General features: G+C 43.1%; 2 protein-coding genes across 3 annotated transcripts; one reads left to right on the forward strand and one right to left on the reverse strand.

Moving 5' to 3' along the window:
• On the forward strand, positions 1–11,640 carry LOC133466729 (transmembrane protein 164). 2 transcript variants are annotated; one of them, XM_061750638.1, is made up of 6 exons: positions 1–809; positions 5,650–5,699; positions 6,902–6,968; positions 8,055–8,133; positions 9,446–9,546; positions 10,250–11,640. In XM_061750638.1, the coding sequence occupies exons 1-6, from the start codon at positions 372–374 to the stop codon at positions 10,454–10,456; spliced, it is 942 nt and encodes a 313-aa protein (XP_061606622.1). In that variant the 5' UTR covers positions 1–371; the 3' UTR covers positions 10,457–11,640. The 2 variants fall into 2 exon arrangements, with proteins under 2 accessions (XP_061606622.1, XP_061606624.1); XM_061750640.1 differs by lacking the exon at positions 1–809 and adding an exon at positions 879–898.
• Positions 11,641–14,173: 2,533 nt separating this feature from the next.
• ammecr1 (AMMECR nuclear protein 1) lies at positions 14,174–26,982 on the reverse strand. Its single transcript, XM_061750637.1, has 6 exons — positions 25,593–26,982; positions 22,333–22,443; positions 21,106–21,220; positions 20,829–20,919; positions 19,074–19,170; positions 14,174–17,990 (listed from the first exon to the last, which is right to left on the reverse strand). Exons 1-6 carry the CDS (start codon positions 26,075–26,077, stop codon positions 17,876–17,878), a joined length of 1,014 nt encoding a protein of 337 aa, XP_061606621.1. The 5' UTR covers positions 26,078–26,982; the 3' UTR covers positions 14,174–17,875.
• Between the last annotated feature and the right edge of the window lie 647 nt (positions 26,983–27,629).

Consider the following 27,629-nt stretch of genomic DNA (forward strand, 5'->3'; position numbering starts at 1 on the left):
GTTTCCACGGCTTGGTGGCTAGGCTAGCAGCTAGCTCCCCGGCGCTGATGATGTTGCAAAGTCAGGCTGGGACTTTCTGAGAGCAAGCAAGCAAGCACGCTGGCTTGCTGCAAATCAATAAGCGGGGTGAATGAGGAGGCGGCACAACTATTAGTCTCGGTGGTACCGGCCGCCTCCTGCAGCTAGCTGGAAGTTTATCATCCTGCCGCAGAAGAAGAAGAAGAAGAAGAAGGAGGAGGAGGAGGAGGAGGAGGAGGAGGAGGAAGAGGAAGAGGAAGAGGAGGTTTGGCTAATTAGCTAGCCGAGACCGGGCAAGGCGGCCCGTACATGTCTTCCTCTCCACCTACTGCCACACGGAAATCTTGCAGTTCATGTTTCGCCAAGAAGTCAGTGTGACGTCTTTTATTCCGTCTTGTTCGTATCTTTTCCACCACGAGAAGACGAATATGTCCAGGTACAACATATACAGCCTGTTAGACTGGGTGTACGGCGGGGTGGACCCCAAGTTTGAGGGCAACGGGGGCCCAGAATGCGCCGCCTTCCTCGCGCCCCAGCAGCGCATCAGCGAAAGTCTGGTGGTGCTCCTCGTGTCCCTGGTGGAGATTGGCGTGGCGTTGAAGAAAATAAACATCTCCAGAGAGCTCAAAGTGGTGGGCAAAGAGTGCACAAGGTCCAAGGAAGACAGTCTCGGCAAGAACTTGTTGCTTGTTGCACTGTGCATGACTTTTGGAGTGGAGGTGGGCTTCAAATTCGCCACCAAGACGGTCATCTACCTGCTGAATCCGTGCCATGTGGTCACCATGATCCAGGTGAGGAGGACACTGTGGGTCAGTGGCACACTCTGCTCTGACTAATTGACGTTGATGTGCACATTCAATGACGACGATAAGCACGTGAGGTAAAACTGCAAACTCTGATTGTGTCCACTACTTGATTTACACTCTCATATTTCGGGTGCCTTATTCCTTATTTAGAAGAAGGGCTGTCACCAACACTGCTCCATATTATGCAATACTTGTCAACACCACTTCAAGCTACTCAACAACCACACATAACACTGTTTGATTTACCCAAATGTGTTCCCACTATGAGAGTTCCTCCTTTTCGAAAGTAAAAGTTTTCACAAACTACAACATAGTGTTCTTTTGCAAGTTCTCTTTTTTTTCCCACTTCCTTGTGACTGACTGTAACATGCATCTCATCTGAGGCCTGGCAAACGTTTTGATCGCATCAAAGGTGCTCAACTTGGCCCTTCTGAGTCTGATGTATAAACTGTAGTGCGTAACCTGACGATCCAGAATTAAATACCGTAGTTTGGTTTGGTTTCTAGGTGTAGGACAGTTAAGGTGAGGTCTTGTTTGTACCATCATTTGCTGCACCTGTGGCTAGATAATGCCACACAAAAGGATTCCGCGTTGGATTTACAAGTTGAAGTTGTCGGCAACGGGAGTGCTTTTCATTGACTCTTCCCTATTGCCGTACCTGTAATGTGGTCAATAAATACTGTGGCTACATTCTTATTGAGATTGTACATAGTTGGCATAGTTGGCACGGCTGGTAGCGTGCGGTGATGAAATGTAGAAGAACCACGGTAGGCCTACTCTTGTAACTCTTACATTTTTAGCCTCGCTGAAGTCATCCGGTTTCGGGGAGTTGTTCCTGTCTCATCCCCATTGAAATTCCGGCATACAAATGGTGGACTCCCCCCACCAGTTTTACAGCATGAGTGGAAGCAAAAGTACAGGGCTACATGGCGGTTAGTGATTAAACTCAAAGACCCCATTTGGTGCAGACACGTGTTAGTGGCTCATCCATTTGTTGCTTTGTGTGTTCGAAAGCAAATCCCAGTTTGCGTCTTTGTATTTGACCTGGACTTGGATGTATGAATAGACAAGGTCACCTGCATTCTATCTCCATAGAAAAGTAAAATAGGAACAGACCCATGCATGTGTTGTTGACATGCACTGCGTATTAGCTATAGACTAGTAAGAAGCTTTTGCTAAGTGTTGTCCGTTCATAGCTTAAATTGGATATTCCATAATTTCACTCCCTGTAAAAAAAATGTCAGGCTCATGACTTATTGGTCCGTCCGTGTTTGTTGATGTCACGCTAAGTGATCCATCATGTGGTGAGTGTAAATGGAAAGTTCCCAGAGCAGTCAGATGTGCTAGATCTCTACTAAATACAATGTTTTAGAATATGTGTTATGAGTTATGACCCAAATGTCCCATCTAATGTATGTCTAGGTTATTATATATATATTATATCTAAAACGGGGTTCAGGTATGCCTTACTGAGGTGAAAGAGTCTCAAAGTGGGGGTGGTGAGTCTGAGTGAAGCGTTGAGGCTTCCCCTCTGGCATGATGTGGCAACAGAGACTTTTATATATATATATATATATTTGCATGAACTAGCCGTCATAACAGTGTAGAAATTAATTTATCGCAGTAATCCCGTTTTTGCCAACACAGTCGTGTATAAGTCCTTATCACCGCCTAACCTTTCTCTCCTTGTCATCCAGGTCCCAACTTAATAGAACTGTCTCATGGCTTGTGGCTCATCCTTTCCTTGTTTTTCCACTTTTTGCAAGCTGTCACTTTGAGTGCGTTTCATATAATGTGTCGCATTGTTTACAACCTGCATTCAGCAGCAGCAAGTGACCACAATATTAGCATCAGCGGTCAGTGTCTCTATCAGCAGTAGCAATGTCAACGAGGATCCACTAGATCGCAATTATGTTGAGTTCATTTTATGACTGTGCTTGTAATAAGGAAGATTGGCGTAAGATAGTTTCTTTACACAGCACTTTTTTACGAATGTGATATAACAAATGTAGCTTAATCATAAAGGACTCGGTCAAGTTTGAACTCAGTCCAGATGGTTGGTAGATTTTTATCAAAACATTCTGTTGTTGAACCTTTTTCCAGAGTGTGGTGTCAAAGTTCGACAGGCACATCAAATTGGGCAAAATCTAACCGCTAATGTGTTGGTAGCGCCGCAGCACAGAGAGTACCAAAACGTTAGTACACACGCTCATGTTATTGAATGACAAGGTGTGTCTGCTACTGTAGTTCAGCCTCCGATATCACCATAGAAAGACACATTCTGTTTAGTAGTTTTACTTGAGGTGTAGTGTTACCGGCATATGGACATTTTACTCTCACGGAAAGTATTTTATTTTAAAAACATTCATTAATCGGTGTGTTTATGTGGTTCAGTTTCTTCTCTCTTTTACATTTTCAGGATGAGATTGCCGTCGATTGCCGTCGGTCACAGCATGTTGTGAAATGTGCCCGTGTGTCAAACCAGAGAGAGGCTCTCTTTTGATTTGACAGATTGTTCGGGGTGCAGAGGATCACCATGGAAGAGAACTGAACCCCCAAGAGTTTATCATTTAGCTGTAAAATTAATAGGGACATGCAGCTATTAAAGTTAATTGTGTCTTTAATGCTACATCAGCAGCGTCACGCATAGTTTGCCATCGCTCACGCTGGTGGACATAATGTGGCCGATTTGTTTCGTGGAGCTGCTGATGCTTCTGCGCAGTCGTGATGAAGTTGACGGTTGTTGACTTGTTGTTGTTGTTGTTGTTGTCCTCCTCTTGAGTCTGCTCATGACTTGTTTGCAGTTGAATGCCCCTGAAGTCGTACCATTTGGAATCTGACCAAAATATTTATTGTGAGCCTTCGTCTCAGTGAGTATCTAAAGCGGGGATCTTCATCTGACGGACTGCAGTCAGGGTCCGGACTGCGTCACGGTCTCTTGCAATTAACAGTTAATTGCTGTTAAATACAGTATGTGCGCCATCACGCAGCATTTTATTCTCTCCTCCAAGCTGCTGTCACCCATCTTCAGTATTACGATAGATCATAATGAGCCAATCAAACACCGGAACCGCAAGTGATTTGCCGGATTGATGACACAGTTGACTGTGTGAGAACGTCGACTCAGAAAACAGAAGTTTTAAAAATGAATGGAAGAATGAATCTTTTTTTTTTTTTTTTTTTTTTATTCTTCCAGAAGCAAGTGGAAAACCATTTTCTCATATGTTGCGAGACCGCGGCTTTTATAAAAAGCGGGAACGTTAAGCGGCACGGATGCTTCGACCAAACATCCGCTGAACTCTGAGGCCAGAACACGTAAGAGAGGCAAACCAAGAGCATACAAATTGTTGGGACTATAAAGTACGTGCCCACCCATCAAGTGTGAAGCACGTGTAACTAATGATTTGCATGTTTGTGAAAATGCTTCTGTGAGCAAACCATTCAGAATTTTGCCATACAGTGTGGTAATAGCCTTGACTTTTGAGCTAGTCTGGGTGAAGATCTGCTATTTAAGTCAATAACAGAAGAAAAAAAATACTAATATTCACCCCAGAGTGAGCCATGTTTAGTTTTTATTCGAAACAACCAATCTTCAGTCTAGTATTGATATTCAGCAGTTAACTTTTCTTTTTTTTTTTTTTTTTTTAACTACTATGTTGGTAACCTGGAACAAAATGCAATTTCTAATATTTCTTGTGGGATTTTTTTTCCCTCCAAATTGTTGGACTGCATTTGAACACAGAGGTTTCCCTGTATCTGAAAAAGTTGAATGTACAATTATTAACAGTGCAAAGGTGCTCGGGGAAACTGTGGAAGATATAACATATTTCTAAGAGTCCAGTTAGAGGCGGGCCTAAACTGAGATTTGAACGCAGAACCTATGCAACATGTGAACCACTACATCACCGTGCTGCCTACTGACAAAATGTTACATGTTAATCCCAGGGCTTCGATTTAGTCATCTCAGCATTTGTATGACTCCGAAACAGTGTTAACACAAACGCACACACACTGGAAATAATATCCCAACTTCATGCGGCGGCGGCAGCCCAGCCGGGGATTAATGCTAGTTATCACATTATCCCAATCTGGCTTTGCCATGCATCATTTGGAACAGACAGATCAGCCTCGTCCTCAAAAAAAAAAAAATTCTACCATTTTATATAGCGTATTAGTTCTTGATAAATGTGTCAGCAGTGACACATGAATCTTTAAGCAGTCAATATCTGAGCAGACGAGCAAACATCTCTACTTAGTCAAGATCTTCTTACTCCGAAGCTGCTTGCCTTGTCATTTGCATGAAATCCATTTCAGAGTGTAATCTCTTGTGCGAAGAAGAAGAAGAAGAAGAAAAAAAAAAGCAGCAGTGATGAAGTCACCGCAAAAGACCAGACTTCCATCGGTGTCACCTACTCAAACATCTTGCTACCATGTCCGATCTGTGGTTTTAGTGATGCAAATAAATGCTTTGGATGAAACATGTTGATGACATTTCAAACGTCATCTGTCTGAGCCAGATCTCTTAACGGTGAACATACTGACATGTTACCCAATATCGAAATTAGAATTTCTATCCAACACGTGCAGCTAGGTTCCTCCTCAGCAAAGTCACCCCATTCCAGGTGATTGTTGTTAACAAAGCTTGACAACAGGGGAAGCTTGAACCTGCACTGCAATTCTCATTTTCTCATTTCCGAGCACTGAACCTTTCATTTTTACCTTTTGTGTTGTTGTTACTTTAGCCACGTTGTGTTCGTCATCCGATCCCCACTAATATGAATGTAACATGAGTGTGTAACTTTGTGTTTGTCTTTCTGTTCCGTAGATCTTTCTGCTGGCCTGCCCGCCATGTAAAACTGCAATGATTGTGTTTAGGTAAGCTCACGTATGTAACTCATTATGTATCTCGTGCAGATGAATACACTCAATAGCCAAATCATTTAGTGAAAGGCAATACAAGAGCTGCCTTAAATATATCAATCGCATTGTTAGAAATGTATTAATTGTCTCTCAACATGCTCAGCCACCACTCTGCAGCGTGCTGCTTCACTATCAGACAAATGTCTCCCCTGCAGCAAGACAAACAAACAAATGTGGCCTGATGTATTAATGTTGATGTGCAAATGAGAAAATGTGAAACTACTGGTTTGAGAATAGATTTGGCCTACACTTGGGAACAGTCACACACCTTCAATGCCCCCTAGGTGTGGTTGTCTTAGTAATATAGCTACCGTCATTTCTCGTGTATAATACACATTTTTCTCCTAAAAAGAATTCATTCAAAAAATCCATAGTACGTATTATACATAGGTATAAGGACAATTTTAATATTTTATCACATTGTGTTAACGTACACCAGTACCTACGGCTGTTAAAAAGGTGTACTCTCATTCCAATATGATATGTATGTATGTATGTGTTACAAATGTATACATCATTCGGTAAGTTTTCGGTGCTCACCGAGGGTGCGTTCGGAAATTCAATCTGACGCCTAACTCGACTCTGAGCGTGCACATGTTCCACACATTGCAACAACGCTCTGAGTTTCCGAACGGTCGGGAGTGTACCAGAGCGCGCTCAGAGTTTATTTCCAAATGCGCCCCCGAGAATCATGACGGTCTCGCGGGAAAAAGCCATATTGTTATCATGTATCATATCTGTTGGTACCGCATCCGTTTGAAGGCATCGGCGTTAGCATCTTTGTTTACGAGACGGCAGATTTATTTCTTGAGCTCAAACTCAGTGGGACGATCAGAACAGCCGGCTGCTTGTATGAACGGAACGGTGAGTGAGACAAAAAGCTAACTTCAGGCTCACACGCATCCGACATTTTCATCACTAGTTGTCAGTCAATAGCTAGAATAGTCACAAATGTGACGGCACAAGTAGAATCAACGACCATCAACCGAGTAACTCTCAAACTGATGCACTCAAAGGTGATGCCGTTGCAGAAGTGTTAGATGAGCTCAGTTCGTGGCTGGAGGTCATGTCGGCTGAAATCTGTCAAGCTCCCTCGTGATGACCTCAGAATGTAATCTTGTCAGCCGATTGTGATGATTGCATGTGTGTATTTCTAGGCTGCAGGTTCATATGTTGAATGGCGCTCTGCTGGCTTTAATGTTCCCTGTGGTCAACACTAGACTGGTAAGCAACAATTACGCTCCGGCAAGCTTGCCCTGTCCACACGTTGTTCCCGTTTCTCAATCTTACTCATTTTGTGGAGATGTTAGGACCTGAAGACTAAGCTCTAACTGTACATTAAACATGTTTTTTTTTTTGGAATGGCTAAATTACATATTTATCTGTACTAATTTGTGTTTGACTAAAAAAAAATAATAATAATAATAATAATAATAATAATAATGTCAAATTTACGGAACAAAGGCCAGTTAATATGAACGGAGAAATGTGTTCTTCTCAAGATTGAGGGCACAAGAACAATGTTCATTCTGGCCAGGACATTTCTTACGTCACCAGAACTCTTCATGAGAAGTCCTTGTAAGGCCCGCCCGCATTGTGTGTCTTTTGTGCACAATATTCTCGCTACCACTCATGAATTACTCGCCGTTTGTGTGCCTTTAAATTCCTTACATGGCACTGTATTGATGTTTGTACCTTACCGCCTCAGCGAGCTGATTTTCAAAATTCTTGGATTGATCCTGCATTGTTTGAAAACTGTCACTAAAAGCAAGAATTAGAACATTTGTGTTAACCATGACCACTTCAAATGATGTCCAATTAAAAATGCAGAGGGAAAAACCAGTTCGGTAGTGTGAAGGGAAAAAAGGTCTTTGTAGCGTTTGGGAAGCATTTGTTTGTTATGACATTTGTCTCCAAATAGATTTAATTTACATGATTGGATCGGGGCAACGCCATTGGAAAATATAAAACCATCGCATTAAAAAAAACGACACTGTTACTGTTTGTAACCTCGAAATGTCGTATGTTGTAAATCGAGGAAACCCTGCACTTGTAAATGAAAGACAAAAACATGCATTTTCTTTGACTGTTAATAACAGAGGAAAATTGTGCCACAAGTTTACAGAGAGCCCCATCTAAATCAAATTCCCACAGATATCCCTCTTTGTCTATATAACAGAATGGAAATGTGGCCAATCACTTGAAGCAATATTGAAATAATCTTGTGTGTTTCTCGTGTCCACTCTGTTCTTTTACCTTTCAAAAGAAAAAAACCAAACGTGTGAGTTCTCCTCTGTGTTGTCTCTTCAGCTGCCATTTGAAAAGGAGATTTACTACATTCAGCACTCCATGCTGTATCTGGTGCCGCTTTACCTTTTCAGGAAAGGAGGTAAGGTGTTGACCTCCGCCTGCATCGCGCCTCCCTCGACGCCAAACTTTGTTCTCCTCTGACGTCAATGCCCGCGTCGTCCGTGTCAGACGGTTCAACCGTAGTCGCTGCTGCTCTCTGTTCTTGGTTTATGTCTCCCCTGACCTCCTCCTATAAAGGTTACCATCCTACTTTATAACAAATGTTTCCTAGCTCCACTCACCATTGATAAAATGCCTGGCAGAATTGAGCTACGCCTTTATTTCCCCTTAATTCACCTTTCGGGAGGCTCGAGCAACGTGAAGGCCTGTCTGTGTCGAGCGGGACGCTAATTGCGCGCCTTACTAATGGCCGCTCTTTGTGTCATCTTAAGGGGTGCTGGGAAACGTTTGTCTACAGACCACCGCCAGGGGTTTTCTTTTTCTGTGAGAGTCATTTATAAGAACAGTGTTTCCCAATGACATGGCAGCTCATCATGAGCGCAGAAGTTTTAATTGTTATTTTTTGACAGTATATTTAATGACCGTAATGCCCTTGTGCGTGTGTGTGTGTGTTATTAAGTCTGTTTTATGACGTTTAAATGTGTCGTTTGCGACTTCAAAAAACCAAAATCTTTTACTGCTCTTATAGTGTGTCGCGGATTCAAGATGACAGTCACGTAAGATGTCTGTCGTAATACCAAAAGTGACCTGGGAGAGGCAGCATGGTGCCACATGGCGTCCAGACTGCTGGAAAATACAAACAAACAAAAAAAAGAGGGGTGGCAAGTAGTTATCGTAAGAAATTAAAGAAGCCGTTGGAGTAACAAACTCTTCTCCTTGTCATTTGTTGGTGTGAGCGTACCCTGCTTAAGGTACATCAATCGAGTGGCTGTCAACACAAAAGAACTACAGTCAAATTCCCAGAGCTCTTGACAAAACGTTTATTTTGATTGCAGTCATTTAAAAGAAGCGCTTCTAATATTTGGACTCGCTTATTTTGGACATATTTTGGAGGTGCAGTCTCACCCGCTTGTGTCTTATTGTTTTCTGACACAAGGAACGCATAGATGTGTTGTTGTGAAGTCAATATGAAACAAGCACATTTGATACCTGTGCGCTCACTGCTCTTTTGTTGAAAAAGCAGCCATTAGGAAACAGGAAAAGCCAGTGTGACAACATAACATATCTCACTGCAACCGTGTCGCATTGCATAGGCTAAAAACTCGTCAAAGATGGAAAATTGACATTTGGCTTTTCAGTGCTTCACAAACATGAGTAGTAGTGCCACGGTAAACTTCTTTTTACCCTACACACACAAATGTGTTTGTTTATGAATGCTTTTCTCTTCTTAGGCGTGTACAAGCCCGAGCCCCTGGGGGACATTTGGTGGGCGCTGCTCTCCACAGGCATCCTCTTCCTCTATCACTTCCTCTTCTTACAAGTCCTTGGCCTGGTAAGAGAGAGACCCCTGCTGGGCGACTACGATAGTTCATGGTTGGAGCTTGACAGAAATTCATTTGAAATATTATTCTTATTATTCTTATATCCATACCTTTTGTACGATTATCCACGAGCATTGCTTAGATGAGGAGGAGGATCACAACATCTTTTTTGAATTTATTTATTAGAAGTCATTGCGACTTTTGCTGAGCTGTTTTTCCCTTCATATGTAATGTAAAGTGCCCCTCTGGGAACCTAACCAGCAATATTTTTTGCCTACAATGACTGGAGGGTAAAAGAATGCCCTCAGAAGAATTGCCCCCTCCCCACATTGTGCCATGCTGGTACAATATTTGCTTAGAATTATGTCTCTGACCTTGAAGAAGCTGAGCTGTGTGCTTTTAATGGGTAAAGGCGCTGTATGTTTGAATTGGAAGGGAATCTACTTGTATGTCCATTTACCACTGCTAATTATATTTAACATGAATTTTAAGGGTTCCGAAATAGCGCTGTATAAATCCTTCTTCCATCTGTTGTCAACACCGCTCGTCTTCATTTGGGTTGCGGTCGAAGTGGAGCCGATCGCAGCAGGAGTCGAGCCTGCGCTCGTCGCCGGCCAATCGCGGGGCGCGTATCGACAGATAACCATTCACCCCCACGTGTACACGCAGAGACCACTTGGAGTCTTCAATGAACCGAATGTATTTCTTCCGCAGATGACTGAGGTGAATCTCAACAACATGCTGTGCCCGGCTGTGTCCGACCCCTTTTATGGCCCTTGGTACCGTGTGTGGGCGGCGGGCCACCAGACCCTCCTGACGCTAATCCACGGGAAGCTTGTGACGCTGCTCTCGCAGCACACGGGCCCCGTGTGCAGACACCTGCTGGACACGCTTCGACTGCGCGGCAAGAAAGTCGACTGAACCGCCGATGCGCGCGAGCCTTTCACTCTCAATGCCTTTTATGTTGCTTTTATGTTTTTCATTTTAATACCTCCTCTTTTACAGCGCACACGATCCCATGCGTCGTCCTTTTTCATGTTGGCCCGCATACGTACACGACTCGTTATGTGGCTGTTTCAAAGCTGGCGGTGGTCCTCGGTCCGCTTGATATCGAGAACAATTTTCCCAGGACTATGCAGGAAATCAAGTCATTTCTCATGCTGCCTTTTTTTTTTTCCCGGGCCCACCACTGATCTGCTGTTGTCACTCTTCTTCATGTGCTACATGTACAACGTCATATGTTATGAGTGTATCTGCCATTTTATTTGCGTCAAGCGTGTGTTTTGGTTTTGCGCTGTAAATGTAAATTGAAGTCATTTCCTGGTTGGAGTTGGAAGAGTGCCGTGACGTGAAGGGTCCGTCAGTGTTGTCAAAACTGATGGGAACGTGTTTATGTTCAAACGTAGAAGGGGGGAAATAACATTTGGAAGTCTGTGTGCATTTTTCCCTTTCCCTTCAGCCATCCAGTTCAAATTAAGTGATAATGAGGGAATCTTAAGTGTTGTTATAAATCAGTTCTCACTGGAATTTAGTAGAAAATCGTTCAAAAATGTATTCTGTTCATACTGTATGGTAAATGGACACACCCAAAAGGTGTCTTGTATTTGAATGTCAACGTGTTAAACATGAGGACCAAAACAATTGACTCATTGTCCCATGTTTTTGTACGAAATCCTGCTCAATTCCAGTGCAAACATTGTCGAGACGAATGAGGATTTGTGATGAGCATCACTCCGTGATGTCCTCTGCCGAGGAAGTCCTGCGTATTGGTCAATTAGGGAGGGAGGGAGGGAGGGGCTGCAGTCATGCATCGGGAAACTTGAATTGAGTGTGTTGCTTGATGCTCCTGTGGAAATTTCACTCACTCCGCCAACGCAATTATCTGATCGTCTATCTGCATGAGGTCACTTTGGGTCGTTCGTAGGCATTGGAAAGGAAGTATTAATATTTCATCAGTCACGTTGCATATCATTTCAAGCGTGTGTGGGGGATACATCGTTGTAGCATATTCTACGTATATATTGTACTTCAATGTAAAGAAGGGATTTTTTTTTTCTACTCTTAAGGGATTATGTGTGGTTCTTAATTAAAGTTATTTTAGTTGACCAAGGTCGTTGTGATTTTCTTGCCTACTAGTAAGTAACCTAGCAGCTCTGCAATTATACAGTGGGTACGGAAAGTATTCAGACCCACTTAAATGTTTTACTCTTTTTTTTATATTGCAGCCATTAGTTAATTTCTGTTCCCTCATTAATGTACACACAGCACCCCATTTGACGGGAAAAAAACCGAATTGTTGAAATCTTTGCAGATTTATTAAAAAAAGAACAACTGACATATCCCACAGCCATAAGTATTCAGAGCCTTTGCTCAGTATTTAGTAGAAGCCCCCTTTTGAGCTAATACAGCCATGAGTCTTTTTGGGAATGATGCAACAAGTTTTTCACACCTGGATTTGGGGATCATCTGCCATTCCTCCTCGCAGATGCTCTCCAGTTCTCTCAGGTTGGATGGTGAATGTTGGTGGGCAGGTCTTTCCAGACATGCTCAATTGGGTTTAAGTCAGGACTGTGTCTGGGCCATTCAAAAACAGTCACGGAGTTGTTCTGAAAACGCTCCTTCGGTATTTTAGCTGTGTGCTTAGGGTCATTGTCTTTTTTGAAGGTGAACCTTGGGCCCAGCCTGAGGTTCTGAGCACTCTGGAGAAGGTTTTCGTCCAGGATATCCTTGTACTTGGCCACAGTCATCGTTTCTTCGATTGCAACCAGTCTCCCTGTCCCTGCTGCTGAAAAAGACCCCCACAGCATGATGCTGCCACCACCATGCTTCACTGTTGGGACTGTATTGGACAGGTGATGAGCAGTGCCTGGTTTTCTCCACACACACCACTTAGAATTAAGGCCAAAAAGTTCTATCTTGGTCTCTTCAGAACAGAGAATCTTATTTCTCACCATCTTGGGAGTCCATTTGGGTGTTTTATTTTAGCAAACTCCATGCGGGCTGAGGAGAGGCTTCCTTCCGTCGGGCCACTCTGCCATAAAGCCCCGACTGGTGGAGGGCTGCAGTGATGGTTGACTTTCTAGAACTTTCTCCCAACTCCCACCTGCATCTCTGGAGCTCAGCCACAGTAATCTTTGGGTTCTTCTTTACCAAGGCTCTTCTTCCCCGATTGCTCAGTTTGGCCGCACGGCCAGTTCTAGGAAGGGTTCTGATCGTCCCAAACGTCTTCCATTTAAGGATTATGGAGGCCTCTGCGCTCTTAGGAACCTTAATTAAGTGCAGCAGCAGAATATTTTTTGCAACCTTGGCCAGATCTGTGCTTTGCCACAATTCTGTCTCTGAGCTCTTCAGGCGGTTCCTTTGTCCTCATGATTCTCATTTGCTCTGACATGCACTGTGAGCTGTTAGGTCTTATATAGGCAGGGGTGTGGCTTTCCTAATCAAGTCCAATCAGTATAATCAAACACAGCTGGACTCCAATGAAGGTGTAGAACCACCTCAAGGATGATTAGAAGAAATGGGCCGGTACGGTGTACGGCTTGTTAGCACATCTGCCTCACAGTTCTTTTAACAAATGGCTGCAATATAACAAAGAGGGAAAAATTGAAGGGGGTCTGAAAACTTTCCGTACCCACTGTATGCTCCAGTGTTTGGGAGGTTACATTTTCCACCCTAAATAGTCACTATCTTTCTAAAGAATATTGGTGTCCGCAGTAATACAAGTGGGAAGATCACTTTGTATGTGGTGCGATACATGGAACCCTTTTACAAAAAATGGGATTCCTTATTTTCTTGGAAATGAGCACACTTCTATTTATTTGTGTTCTCGAGGATTATGTCTATATTTGGTATATTGTAAAAAATAGAACTATACAACAACAGATTGTGGAATATTTTTCAAAATAAACCCTTTCTCCTAAAAAAAAAAAAGAAAGAAAGAAAAATACATGGACATACTGTATGTCTTGTCCCTCATTGGACCAATTCGGTTTCAACAACAACCGTTTTTTCAAGTGCGTATTTCTATTTGACAAAACACACGATGATGTTAGGTTGTGTGTTGTAGTCTATATTTTAGACAGGCCAAAGAATGAGAGATCTTAGCTGGAAGTCTTTTTGAAAGCTTACAACCAGAATGGTGGCCATTCATCTGTCTAACTGCAACATCAACATCATAATGAGGAGGAGGGGAGAATTTGTGCTCAAATGAAACAAAACACGCTGTATGAGTTTACTTTTTATTGAATAAATGATTTTAAAATGTAACAATGTTTGAAACTACATTATCTTCACATCCACAGCTTACATACTCAGGTAACCCATCTATAGATTTCCTTTCACCCACCCGCCCACAGACCCCACCCCAACTGATTTGCATTTATTTTATTTTTTATATATATACACATTTCTATATTTTGTATCTGTTTTTGCTTTTTTTCCTGTTGGGGTCTTCCGATCATGATTTTATTTGATTTCTTTTTTTAAACGCTCATTTCAAGTCTTATCAAACAAACAGCAATTCAAGGAGAGGAGGAAGGTTCTAGCTCTACAGGGGTGGGATTTTAGGTTTCCCACTTCATGTTTTTTTCCATCAACATTTTCAAGTTACTAAAGCAGAGTAAAAACAAGATTCCAAAATCAAAATGACAAGAATTTATCATTGGTATGAGGAGTTACACCAGGCAACCCTCCCAGCCCATCAGGCCACAGCAACTAAAAAAGTTCATTTTGTACAGTGACACATCTTAGAAGTCAGTGTCTCCAAAATTCTGAACATAGAAAACCACTCAAATCATTTTCAAAGTAGATTCAAAAGAGTCTTTTGAAAAGAACTTCTGATGTACAAAAACAGTCATTTTCTTTGTGTTCTCTTTTTTAAATCCCATGTAGTAAAAAGTTTCAAACAAGTTTATTGTAGATCTTGCTTCATTTGTGATTATTCTTTCTTTTTTTCCCCCTCAAACTACTCATCTAATGTATCAGTGCGATTGTACACCAGTGCAGCTACTGGGTCCAGAGTAAAGAAAACGGGGATTTTCATCTTTAATGGCATAAAAAAAATGTAAAAAAAATCCATCTTTTATACAAGGTATAACTGCTGGTCTTGTGGGGGAGGGGACACATTTATAAACCCATAAAGCTAAGAGGCACACCATGGGAGTTTCATTTTTTTTCAATTAGAGCAATAATAAAATAACAAACAAAATAAGTAACACATTTGCAACCATTTTGAACCATCCTTGATGCCATGAACGGCTTCAGATACTTTCAATGACAAGTCATTGAAACGTGTTGCTTAACAAGTCCAGACAGTTGAGAGATCAATACACACGCGCACAGAAACACAAACAAATGATGGGTTTTTTTTGTTGTTGTTTTTTTTTTGTTTGTTTTTTGGAAGGACAGGAAGCCAGGCCTGAAGAGCAGCATTTTGGACATGGCCGCTAGCATCTTTGGTTGAGTCAAACAGGACAAGTTAACATGAGCTCGAGCTCGAGCTCGATTCTGCGGGAAAACGACATTGACCTCGTGCGGAAGGCTGAGGCCGAACTCTGAAGCCTCCCTACAGAGCTTACACACCTAACTGCTACAACAAACTACCCCCAAAAAAACAAGTCCAATATCCCATGAGGTATCAATGCTTTGAAATCGTCCCATCAGTACACAAGCAATGCTTTTCTACGTAAAACTCACGATGCAAAATGCCGGCCTACTGCTTGGTTTGAGTATTTGCCGTTTCGCAACCAATTCAGCAGCTTGAGGGTAACGGAGAATGTGCTCAGGAGTTGTTGGTTGTCATCGTTGTTTGTTTTTTTTAAAGCAACATCCAAACGACGCATCAAGACGTGAACAGACTAGTCCATGAGGCTGGGCCATGGTGTACGTATTGGGGGGGGGGGGGGGGGGGGGGGGGGGGGGTAAAAGAGCAGGTTAGCATGTGACTTCTTGTCCTTTCAAACCTGCACGGGTGTTGACACCGGTAGGAACAACAACAACAACAACAACAAAAACAGATCTGCATATTTCAAGGAGAGTAAAGGTAACACATGTAAGATTCTCTCACAACAGATCTCAGGTGAATGCTAACAGTACATTCTATAGTTTGCTGCTGGGAGTCATCCCGCTTCATTATATGCGAAGGAATATCGTTTTCCCATAGGGAACTCATCCCAATAGTCACCCACAATGAATTTGATGAAAGCAGGGGCTACGTTTGTTTCCTTCAATGTGCCGCATTTTGCAGCAATAGAGAGAGAAAATCTTACATGTAACATCACTTGATTAATTTATTTTATTTATTTATTTTTTTAAGTATGATATGATCGATGAGTCCGCATGACCAGTCACAAGCTGTGACCACCCCAATATGAGGTCTGATAGCACCATATTTGTCTATTCACTCTCTTAATGGTTCATAAGAGTGTCCAAGCATAATATATACTGTATATCATGGAGAAAACCATAGGTCTCATACTCATACATACGTACATGCAACTAAACACATTGCATGTGTATACAAAGACATATATGTCAGAGAGCATGGTCAATTTGGTTTTGCAGCAGATCATTTCTGGTTGTGCTGTGATTAAATGGAGCAGGAGAGTAACGATCAGCCGCTCTTCCGGCCGGTGGTTTGACCTTCCAAAGGTGGCGGGAGCCGGGTAGGACGTGTCCGAGCAGCTACGAACGATCAACCGATCCATCGGTTCGGTGCCGCGATTGGCGCACGGGAAGTCCGAACAACGAGAACAGCGCATCCTCTCTCGGTCCATTGGTTTTGAATGCATTCATTTAAGGCAACACAACTTGAAACGTCATTTCGGGTTAGCTGTGGATGGATTGCCAAAAGCCCTTGACGTTTTTGCATAAAGAAAAAAAAAAAAGGGAAGAATCTGCCAGTTAGTAAAGGCTGTTACAAAAGATGTTGGTCAAGTAACGAGAACCTCTCTCAAAAAAAAAAAAAAAAAAAAAAAAAAAACAAGTCCAGTCAGTCAAACCAAAACAGGCAGTTTGCAACATGACACTACACTTAAGCCCCGGCCGGCCCCGGTGCGACTAACAACAACAATTTCACAGGAAATGTCTTCTTGGGACATATTTGACCCCATGCAAACAATCGGTTCATACTAAATCTGTTATGTCTTCACAGCTGACAAAACAAGAGAACCTAATCTCAAAATTGCGGTTGGAATACATCGAACATTGTGAACAATGCTTCGCCAGCATCCGACGTTTCTACAAAGTACACTGATAATGTACGAGACGCGAGAATGAGGACATGTAGTCAACGTATGCTGGAGAGAATATGGCTTTACGAAGTTTCCCTGTCAGTCACATGACTCCCTACCAGTAAACGCACACTAAGTGGAAACAACACCTTGCATATGTGGGCCCCGGATCTGCTTCTATTGCTCACAACCTACATACACCTCTTACCACCAGGAAAGATTTATAAAAAAAATTAAAACTTCAGCACACTTATCCTCCCTTAATGAAAGATTTATAAACACAAAACACACGGATAATGATTGGGAGGTCAACCAAAAACTAATAATAATAATAATATTAATAATGTTAAATCCAATTTCTTCTCACTTGGGGTGGGGGGACATTGAATGTCGATATCCACACACAAAAACAAAAACAAAAACAAAAGCTGTGAGCTCACACAAAGAACACAGGCTGCGAAGAGGACATCACTATCCTGTACGGTAAACAACACTTTGTGCGTATACACATCCAAATACAAACTTTCATCTACTAACTAATAGCGTTTACAAAGCTAAAACAACCTTGTTTTTTTTTTTTTTTTTTTTTTTTTTTTTTTTTGAGAGGGATCAGAGGAGAGACGAAACAGCCTTTGTGAATAACAGTGGCCCCCAGCTACATGGTTTACATAAAGTCAGAGGGGGGGGGGGGGGGAGAAAATGATTACACGTAAAACAGTATCAAAGCCCACACAATATTTACGCAGTGTTAATCCACCGTAAGAGACGTCCTTCCATCCACAGAATCAAACACCTGTTTAGGTTTGCTGAGGAGACTTGATAATAAAGGTTAAAATTTCAAAAATACAAATGAAGGGCTTTACTAGACATATGTATGCTGCAAAAACCACAGGCCAAGAAAGACAACGGAGGAGGTGAATTTCTTGCCGTAATCAATTGACGCTTTGTAGCAGACCGTTGCCAAGCCGACGTCTTGGGAGACAGCCACCATGGCAACGGAAACTATCATCATAAAATGGTACAGTAGTAGAAATAGCTAGACCAGGAGGGGGCGGGCTCTCCTGGGAAAAGGTCCGCGGAGAAGTCCAATGATTGGTCATGCGGCTCGCTGTCAGGAATAATGGTTGTAGGGTGGAAGAGGGTGCCCGATGCCATTCTGGTAGTGATGATGTTGGCGGTGGGCTATGTATTCCGCATAGCCCATTGTCATCTTCTCGCTACGGTACCTACGAATGCCAAAAGACATTGTCACAACAACGTATTTTATACGTAGTTGAAAGCAGAAGTTTACATAAAAAGATGCGATTTTTCTCTCACTGTCTGACATGAAATCAGACTAAACTTTTCCTGGTTTAGGTCATTTAGGATTTAGCACAACTATTTACATTTGCTAAATGCCCCAATAATGAGGTAAGGGTGTTTTGGTTTTGGTTTTTTAGACAAGTTTTCATTACTTTCTTCAAAGTCAGAAATGCAGATACAGTAAGATTAGCAAGGTCTTTAGACAATTTGGCGATGATGTTATGTTTTTGGAAGCTTCTGACCATTGACCACAGCGGAGTTAATTAGTGACCAATCTGTTGATGTACAGATGCAAAGGCACAAATTTCAAAAGTCATTAGTCACTTCAAATGAGCTGCCATTATTGGCATTTTTACAGCTGTGCTTGCTATTGTAGCGACAACTTGGTTAAATGTTCTTCTATTTGCTGTGCACAAAGACAGGCGGAAGGGGGTGGCGACGGCGACCTGGCACGCCCGCAGCTGAACTCACAGGTACCATGACTGGGCAGAAAATCTAAGAACCTGCCTGACTTCTGGCGCTGGTTTGCCCCCACCCCCCTCACACCCACACTCCGGGCGTAGTTTCCGCAAGTAGACGCAAGCAGCCAGCTGGAGATGTGAGCCGGCCCTCGAAGTGAAGCGTGAAGCGGAAGAGGAGACAGACAAACGCCCGGCAGACATAAAGCGGCACTCGCCGGCGAGATCCAGCCGGCCGTTTACGCATACACTTGCCGGGGGGCAAATGCTCAGGCTCTGCCCATGTAACAAAAGCCAGACTCGTCATTTACACGTCAGTACGTGGACGGGATGAGGGCTGGCTCGCTTGCACGAGTGAATGTCGGTCCCTAAACTGGCTGAGGAAGAGCGTGCGTAAAGCATGCTATTATTTGGAATTGTTGGGATATTTTGACGGAAGCGCATCACAGCACACCTGGGAACAGTTTGAAATTGTGAACATGTTACGTAAAAACCGCCCCATTAAAGCATCACCGTACTTGTGAATGGAATACTGTGATGTGAGCTTACCTGGTTAACTTAATGGTCTTCCTGAAATCATTTGTGATGGGAGCTTTGTAACCTCCCTTTCGTAGTAAGGAATCTATGGTTTGAATGTGGTCCCAACCTACAGAAGAAAAGTGTTTAGAATTAACAGAGGCACACGGCGGTCGGATATTTATTCAAGAGCATAATTATGTTAAGTGAGCTACATTTCACATTTGGATCGTTTATGTTAAGCTCACGTGATATACATACGCACAGAGGAAATGGTTGGCACCCCTCTGTTCTTGATATTTAATCATAATTAAAAATGGTCACTGCAATAACTTCAAACTGACAAAAGTATTAATAAATAAAAACGCACTGAAAAAAATAAAGACTTTGCTTTTAAATTGTGGCTCGACAGAATCATATATATATATATATATATATAAAAAACTAATGACCCAGGCCTGGACAGAAATAATACCCTTAACTTAATTTTTTTTTTTGCACAATCACCGTAATCAAAGGATTTGATTCGGGTATTTTGGCAAAGTCGTCTCGGGTCGGACGCGCACCTTCTCCAGACCGCATGTTTCCGTTCCTTCTCCAGATGTTCACTAAGATTTAGATCTTAGCCACTCCGATGTTTGTCTCCGAGCCATTCTTGGGTGTTTTGGATCATCAACCTGTCGCAAGAGCGATGAACTGCAACTGAGAGCGAGCATTCTGATACTAGGCAGCACATTTACTCCAGAACGTCTTGAGATTTCCTTGTATCCGACACAGATTCCAAAGATCTGGTGCCGGATGTAGCATAGCAGCCCTAAGACATAACTGAACCTCCTCTGTTTCGCAGTAGGGACGGTGCTCTGCTCTTTTCATTTTTACATCTGTGAACAAAGAGTTGATTTGACTTGCCAAAAAGCTCCAGTTTTGTCTCTTCTCTTCAACGGACATTTGTGGCAAAATCCTGTGGCCAATTCCTGTCTCGCTTTATGATGATTTGCTTTCAACAGTTGTCTGCCCTTGGGTGTCTCCCAAGAAGTCTGCTTTGGCTCAAACAAGCACAGATGGTGCGACTACTGACACTGATGTAGGCTACCTTGATCTTGAAATGTACCTAGAATTTCTTCGGAGGTTGTTCTGGGCTCTGCGGTTACCATTCATGTCAAGCGTCTCTTCAATTTGTCATCCATTTTCCTCTTTCGGCCACGTCCACGGAGGTTGGCTGAAGTGCCGTGGACCATAAACATCTCAATCATATGCACAACTGCAGTCACAGGAACATCATCAATCTGCTTGCAGCTTGTCTTATAGCATTTACGTTTACATGCTTGTCAATAGTTTTCTCTCTCATCTCCTGAGACAACAACATCAACAGCACAGTGACTACTTGGCACCCTTCAAATAAAGCGACTAGCTGATTACAAGTTTGAAGTGTCGCAAATTCGAGGACACAAGACCTTACTTTAACATGTCCCTTTTGTCCAAATGTTGTCAATCTGTTCAAGGGATACCATCATTTTGTCCTGGCCTGTTTCATTAGTTTTTAAGCATTCTGTTGAACCACAACTCAAAAGCTGTCTCAGATAGTCATCGGTTAATTTTCAGTACATTTCATAACTTTATGTATACAACCAGTGTTGCCAATTTAGCTACCTTAAAAAACCCAAATTAGCAATTAGTTTTCAAAAAGGCTAGTAGCAACAAATCTTGTGACTTTGTAGTGCTCGAAGACATTGCCACCTTTGAATGACAACAAATTTGCCAACTTCTAGCAGGAAGAAACAGATTTACCTTGCTCCTTCGCAACCTCTGGCAGGTAGGTGGCGGTGCGCTTTGATCCTTTCTCATTGAAAAACTCTATCCTAATACCGTGAACACCCACCTATGATGACAAAATAGACACCATTTTAGAAAACTATTTTGATACAATCTATTGTAGAATGAAGCGACATATAGTCCTAGAAAAGGGAGGGGTACATGTGGCGTTAATATTACAAAGAAGACATTTATGAAGGAGTGTTCTGACTGTGGTGCACATATACTACACAAGTAAACCTCTGTCACTCACCTCCCAATCAAGGTAGTCACCGACATCTTCAAAGTTGGTGAGAAGAGACACTGAGCAGAAGAGGCGAGGCAGCTCATCCCTTGTCATGGGGGGGAAGCGGCTGTCTTTAAGGGCACTGCAGTCAAAACAAAACAAAGGAAACAACATTAAACGCGTTCACTGCCATTGACGGCTCTAGAAGTTAAATATCCATGTTAACTGGGAGGGCTGGCTGTGATTAACATGGAACCAAAACACATTTCTATTACATTTCTACATTTTCCTCCCAAGGAGGGTCAACAAGGTCCATTATCTGAAGTTGGGTGTGGTCACATAGCTTTAGGGATCTGTACACAATTCCAGAGAGCTGCCACGGAGACCGGAGGCATGTGTGTTTACGTGTGTTTGGCAAAAGAGCTGTCTGACCCTGGTCGGGAACTGCAAGTGGAGAAATTCCACACAAAGCAGTTAGAGAGGTGAATACTTTTTTTAAAAACAAAATTGTGCAAACACATGATCCCAGCAAACTAACAAAGGGAAATTTTGCGAATTTTGATTTATTTTCACACTGGCGTACACTGCAGTTTTGTCGAGTTAAACCATGTCTGGAACTCAAGACGTTTCCAGAGGTCATCTGGGGGCAGTGAAGGACAGCTGTTGTCACATGATCACCCAATTCAATCCGATGTGAACTGTTCAGTTTGTTTCCGGATGCTTCGGTCTTGTGCTGATTTGGTGAAGGGATTAAGGGTCGGAAACTTTGAGAAGCACCCAAGGCTTCAGATCAACTAAAGACAATGAAGTTGCGGCACGGTGGTGGACTGGTGCGCAGTAATTCCTCGTAGCAAGCTCGCTTCAAGCTTGAACCACTATCAACACCTGACTCCGCGGAGTTCCCCCACCGACAAGTGCATGCGAGGTCAATTTACACTGCTCCTCAGGGATGGGTTAAATACAGACAACAAATTTCACTACGGACAGTGCATGTGACTAATGCACTTTTTTTCTCATTCGAATAAATAAAAGAGCAGGTTTACATCAGTTTCACAGCATTTCATGTTAACACCGATTTGAGGGTGCCATAAATTTTGTCTGGTTGTAGATGGTCATGTTATATATATATATATATATATTTGTTTTTCTTCTAAATTCGGAGCTACTCTTTTTACATGTAATAAATACAACAACAACAACAACAACAAAAAGAACCTTAAACAAACAATACCAACAGTCAGTAATATGGCTCACCTGGTAAGGGTGTACTCCCTGAGTCCTGAGTGCAGATTCATGGCAGAAAATGTACCTATACAACCCCTCAACCGCTTGTCTCTGCCTATTTTCCATGTGACAAACAGCGGGCTGAAAAACAAAAGCACAGTATTCATTCATTTTAATGGCAATTTTACACCTTTTGGATGAAAGAACAGCTGTAAAAGTCCTAAAAGGGTAGACTGAGAAACAATTAACACTTATCTGGGTAGTTGCCTGTGAATGAAATATCAAATGAAACTGTGAATCAACACCACTGGTACATCCAGGCATGCATATCTGAAATCACATGATTATGAACCAACAGGGAATAATCTCCACCGATATGCATTATTCTGTAAGAACTGTAACTAACCGATGGAGCGGCCTGTGCTCGAAGAAGTGATTCACTTCACAGTGAATGGCACACCCAACTTTAAACTTTCAAATACTGGAGGATTTACTGGCACTTGCAAAATGTGAATCACCAAATGCTTGTGTGTCATACTTGGCTGCCACCACATTTTTCATAAAATGAGCCAAACGCTGAATGAAAGTGTATTAACCCTCCTAAATTTGAAAACTCAGCATAATCATAATGTCATGGTCAGCTCGGACAGATTTCTCCAAACCCAAGTAAAACAAACTGGTTCATGAAAATATGCAACACGCTGGCTTCCAGTCGGCTTTAAACTTCTGCTACTGGTCTATAAATCACTAAACGGCTTAAGTCCTGAATACATGAATGAAATGCTAATGGAATATAAAGCCAGTAGGGCTCTGAGAGCGACAGAGTCCGGTCAAATAGTGGAGCCCAGAGTCCAAAACTAACATGGTGAAGCAGCATTTAGCCATTATGCTGCACACAAATGGAAGAAGTTGCCAACAGAAGTGACGTCAGCCCCAAGTGTGCATGTTTTTTAAGTCCAGGCTAAAAACTCTTCAGTAGAGCATTTCCACTTTGAAATGGTATTTTTTGCACTGTATGCTGTTTTAATTGTATTTTTATTTTATTTTATTTCTTTTTTCCTCTTTGTTTTAAATGTTTATAAGCTGTTTTTTCTTAGTTTTTAAATGCTTTTAATCATGTAAAGCACATCGAGTTACCTTGTGTATGAAACGCGCTATATAAATACATTTGCTTTGCTTTGCAAATGAGCCAGATACTTGACTGGTGACAGACAAGCACTTACATTCATAACATGGAATTCAACCATTCATGAAAAAATACAAAAATAAAAACATCAAAAGCCCAAACCACAAAATGCAGTGACACACTTAACATGATGACACAGACGAAAGACATTATGTTCTGTTTACTGGGGCTCTTTTCTTACAGTGGGCATTGGGACTGGAAGAGCACATTTTTCACTAGCACAATTACTGAGACATGGCCTCAGTTGTTCTGCAGTCTTTCTTTTCTGGGAAAGTCAGCGGATTTTCCTGTTATGAAAGGTAAAATTAGTCACGCTTGCAAGGTCTGTCAGGGGAAACATTGTGAGATGTGTTTTCATGAGGAATGGGGAAAATTGTGTGGCAGCGCCCATTCTTTGATTGCAGAATTTTAAGCTGGTCTGTACAGAAGGCATTTAGAAAGAGTTGGATGTTAATATGTCAGTAATGACAAGTTCTTAAATCGAAAAAGTGTTAAAAGTTGCTTGAAAAATATGCCATGTTCAAGAAAAGTTTTTGTTTCCCACTTTTAACAATATTTGATTAAAATAAAATATTTCCATCACGATTGCAAGACATTGGCATTATTTCGTATTGTTACCATAATTGCCGCGTACACTTATCAGGTCTGAAAAAGTGGTATCTGCAACTCCCTAATATAAACTACATGTTCAACCACATCCACCCTACATGTACGAGTACAACAGCTGCATCTGACATGATCCAAAATGCATTGAGGCTGTCTTATGGACGTATACTAGTGTTCATTCATCTGAATACACACCAGAATTCGGGTTTGGGACTCAAATAAGGACTATCATAAGTGATTTAGTGGTATACAGTAGATTGCATTTATAGAGTCAGTAAACTTTTAAAAAGGTGAAAGTCACAAGATCGTGCTGTAGAAAACCAGTAATTCGACATTACACCCTTCATACAGTAACGCTTAGAGACAGTATTCTTACTTGTGCCTTACTGGTCGATGGCATGCTTGGAAACAGAAGCAAACGATCTTGAACAGCCTCGTCATGAAGGCTAAACCATCGCAGACTCAACATATCAGATTACAATCTCTGAATGAGGTGTGCTCAAAAATGTCTGATGCTCATTGTTAGTTTGGCCGTGACACTTAAAAAATGTAAACTATGAAAAGCACGATCTATACTTCCATGTAGTGTTAATTGGCACTGTCCGTGTTCATATTTGATAGCATTTTGAAATCGGGACAGTTTAAAAGTAGTCATTCCTAGGCAAGATACATCTTTCTTTGTTGTTAATGCTAACGGCAGTTATTAGCTCTTTGACTACACTTCACTTAACCACCAATATTGATTTAAAAATAGAGGTTTAAAGGGGGAAAACACTTGAAACTTAATAGACTGAATGTTAGTCAGCAGTCGAGTAATGATTACAATCTCATTATGTGCTTCCTCATCGAGCGAGTGGTACCACTGACTGAGCTAACCGAGCTAAGCTTTGAATGTAGCAATATGGAGTTCATTGAATGTACAACGGACAGGATTAAAACAGCACGAAAGCTAACGCTGTATACACCGTGGTTTATTTGATCAAGTTATATTGTATGTGTTTTTGTACAAATGGGTTTGCGTGTGACTTAATAAATTACAATGAATTTTTAGTTGTTCCACCCTTTTTGTTGAGGCATGCTAATAGTAGCGAGTAGCCGACAGGCTTAGCTAGCGTTAGCCGGCGACAGAAGCGTTAAAAGGTAGCATTATCTTATAAATTGTGGCAGAAAGCGACCAGGAATCGGGATAAAATCCGACGGATACTCTTTCACGTGTATGCACATTAGTGCCGGTGAAATGATTTGAACACAGCCTTTACGTGGATGTAGCGTAGGCCAGTGCAGTCAGTTAGGCCCCAAATTCCAACTGGCCACAGTCGAGAGATTTTCACATTAAAATCGTTCATGTCAAATGTGACATTGTCGGATGTGACAGTTTGTGCCTCCGACTCGGACGCGAAGGCTAGGAACGCTGCCGCTCAAGGCATTTCCTGTGACAACACAGCGGTGCTCTTGTGAGCGTGCAGCAAAATCAACAAGACAATAAGTTGGGACTTACTAGGGATCGTTTGTAAACCTGGGTGTTCTTGGAGGTTGGTATCCGTACAGATGGCAATAAAGCACGTCAAAGCAGAAGCAGCACATCTCCGCCGAAACCACCATTTTTCTGCCTCCACTTCCCGATCCAGGTCCTGGGCTGAGATTCGGGGTGAGACCGGACGAAGTGTAGCCGGCCAGGGATGGAGACAGAGTCGACAGAGCGCTCGTGCCGCCGCAGCCGCTGTTACTACCGCCGCCGCTAACGTTGCCCCCGGGTCCCCCCAGGCCGTTGGCCCTGCTCACGTTCGGCGCTCCTGCAACAGTCGCCGAGGAGCCAATCCCCAACTCCGATCCACAATGTCCGCTTCCTGCCACCCCGCTACCCGCCCCCACCCCGCCGGGACCCCCCGACCCGGGCGATCCCGACAGCTTCTGCTTCTTCACCCCGCAGCACCCGGCCGCCATCTTGGAACAATCTGCACCTACACACCGCTTCCGACCCATAACCGTCACTGCGGGAAGGGTGGGGGGGGGACGCCGACCGCACGTACAAATCCCACTGCGTTGACACGTATGGCGGACAATACACTACTCCGCTGTCACGCTAGTCTTTTGTCGGAGGCGAACGTCGAAGCGGGCGATGTGGCGAGAAGACCGCAGCGTCACCAGGCGTTGCTTTCCCCGATGCGTGACTTTACTAAGCGAAGCCCATAGCTCACGCGAGCCGGTTAGCTTCGGGCCCCAGTCGGTATTCGCCCCTCCGAGGCTGTCGAGTCAGTCGGCGACGAGCATTCGAGTTCAAGCCGCGTCTGACAGCGGCCGGGCGGTCCAGATGTCGGAGTAGCCCCGCGGCAAACCTCTTAGCTGGAAGCCAGGAGATCAAGTACGCAGTACCCATAAACGCTTCAGCAGCGATTGCGCACAGTGTCATGGACGCTCATCGCTCGTCCACCAGCTTGTGTGCTCCTGCCTGGACAACTTCTATTCACACAACACTTTGCTGGGACCACGCAGACTAAAATGGCCTCTGTCAATGCGGGGCTGCCGTGGCACAATGGACCGCGTCGGCGCACAGCAAGACATTTCAGGAACATTAGCGCCCACTTTGCACCTGCATCGCAGTCTGCTCTTGGAGCGGACTCAACACAACCCGAGCGGAAAGTTTGCGCTGAGAAACGTTTGTCTAGAGGCTGTCATCCGTTGCGGTGGGTGCATAACGAAGCGCATTCTCGTCCTCGAACCGGGAGAAATCCTCGCTGCGTACCCGTCTCTCGGCTGCTGCCACTCGGTGCCGTTCGGGTAAGAGAGCCCTGTGATCGCTCTGTGGGCACAGGCGTCGGCGTCGGTGTCGTCGGCACGGCACGACGGAACCCGATTCAGGAAATCAGGTTGCGTCCCCTCGCTACGCATAGTGCGCAAATTTGATTTTTTTTTTTTTTTGGGAGTGGCGTGTTCGCGAACGCGCTTTCCTCAAAACTGCGCGCGCACTCATGACGTTCTCGCCCATTACTTTCCAGCCAGCCATCCATTTTCTGTACCGCGGGCGTGTGACACTGTCATTCAAAACAAAACATTATGCTCTGTCTAACGGTCGAATATATGATGTACTGTACAACCCCTTCATTTGGTTGTGCTAGTGTACTTAATGATGTTGTCCAGCGGTTGTATGTTTTCGTGCCAACTCAAAACCGCAAAAGTATCTAAACTTAATCGCAGCGATCACTTCTTTTATCTCACTGAAGGATTCATAGATCACTTTTTCAGCAGGCAGACTTATTTCCGACTGCGTCTCCTCTCCTCCCATTGCCATGAAGGGCTTCCCATTTTCAGTGCATGACCTCTGCAGTGTCAGATGCTCGGCAGTGAGCGAGATCGAGCCATTTAATTACAGTGTTTAACGTATCATATAACGGATGTCCCTGAAGAATTATTATACTCGCGTCATGCGGAACTTTGACATAATCGCTTGTTAGGCGGAGCTCGGAAGTATCTGTAACAGATGAGAAGGCTGAGCCATACGTGTGTATTAGAGTGAATAATGCTGCAGGTCCTGACA

Source organism: Phyllopteryx taeniolatus, chromosome 17 (genome assembly GCF_024500385.1).
Source record: "Phyllopteryx taeniolatus isolate TA_2022b chromosome 17, UOR_Ptae_1.2, whole genome shotgun sequence".
NCBI lineage: Eukaryota > Metazoa > Chordata > Actinopteri > Syngnathiformes > Syngnathidae > Phyllopteryx > Phyllopteryx taeniolatus.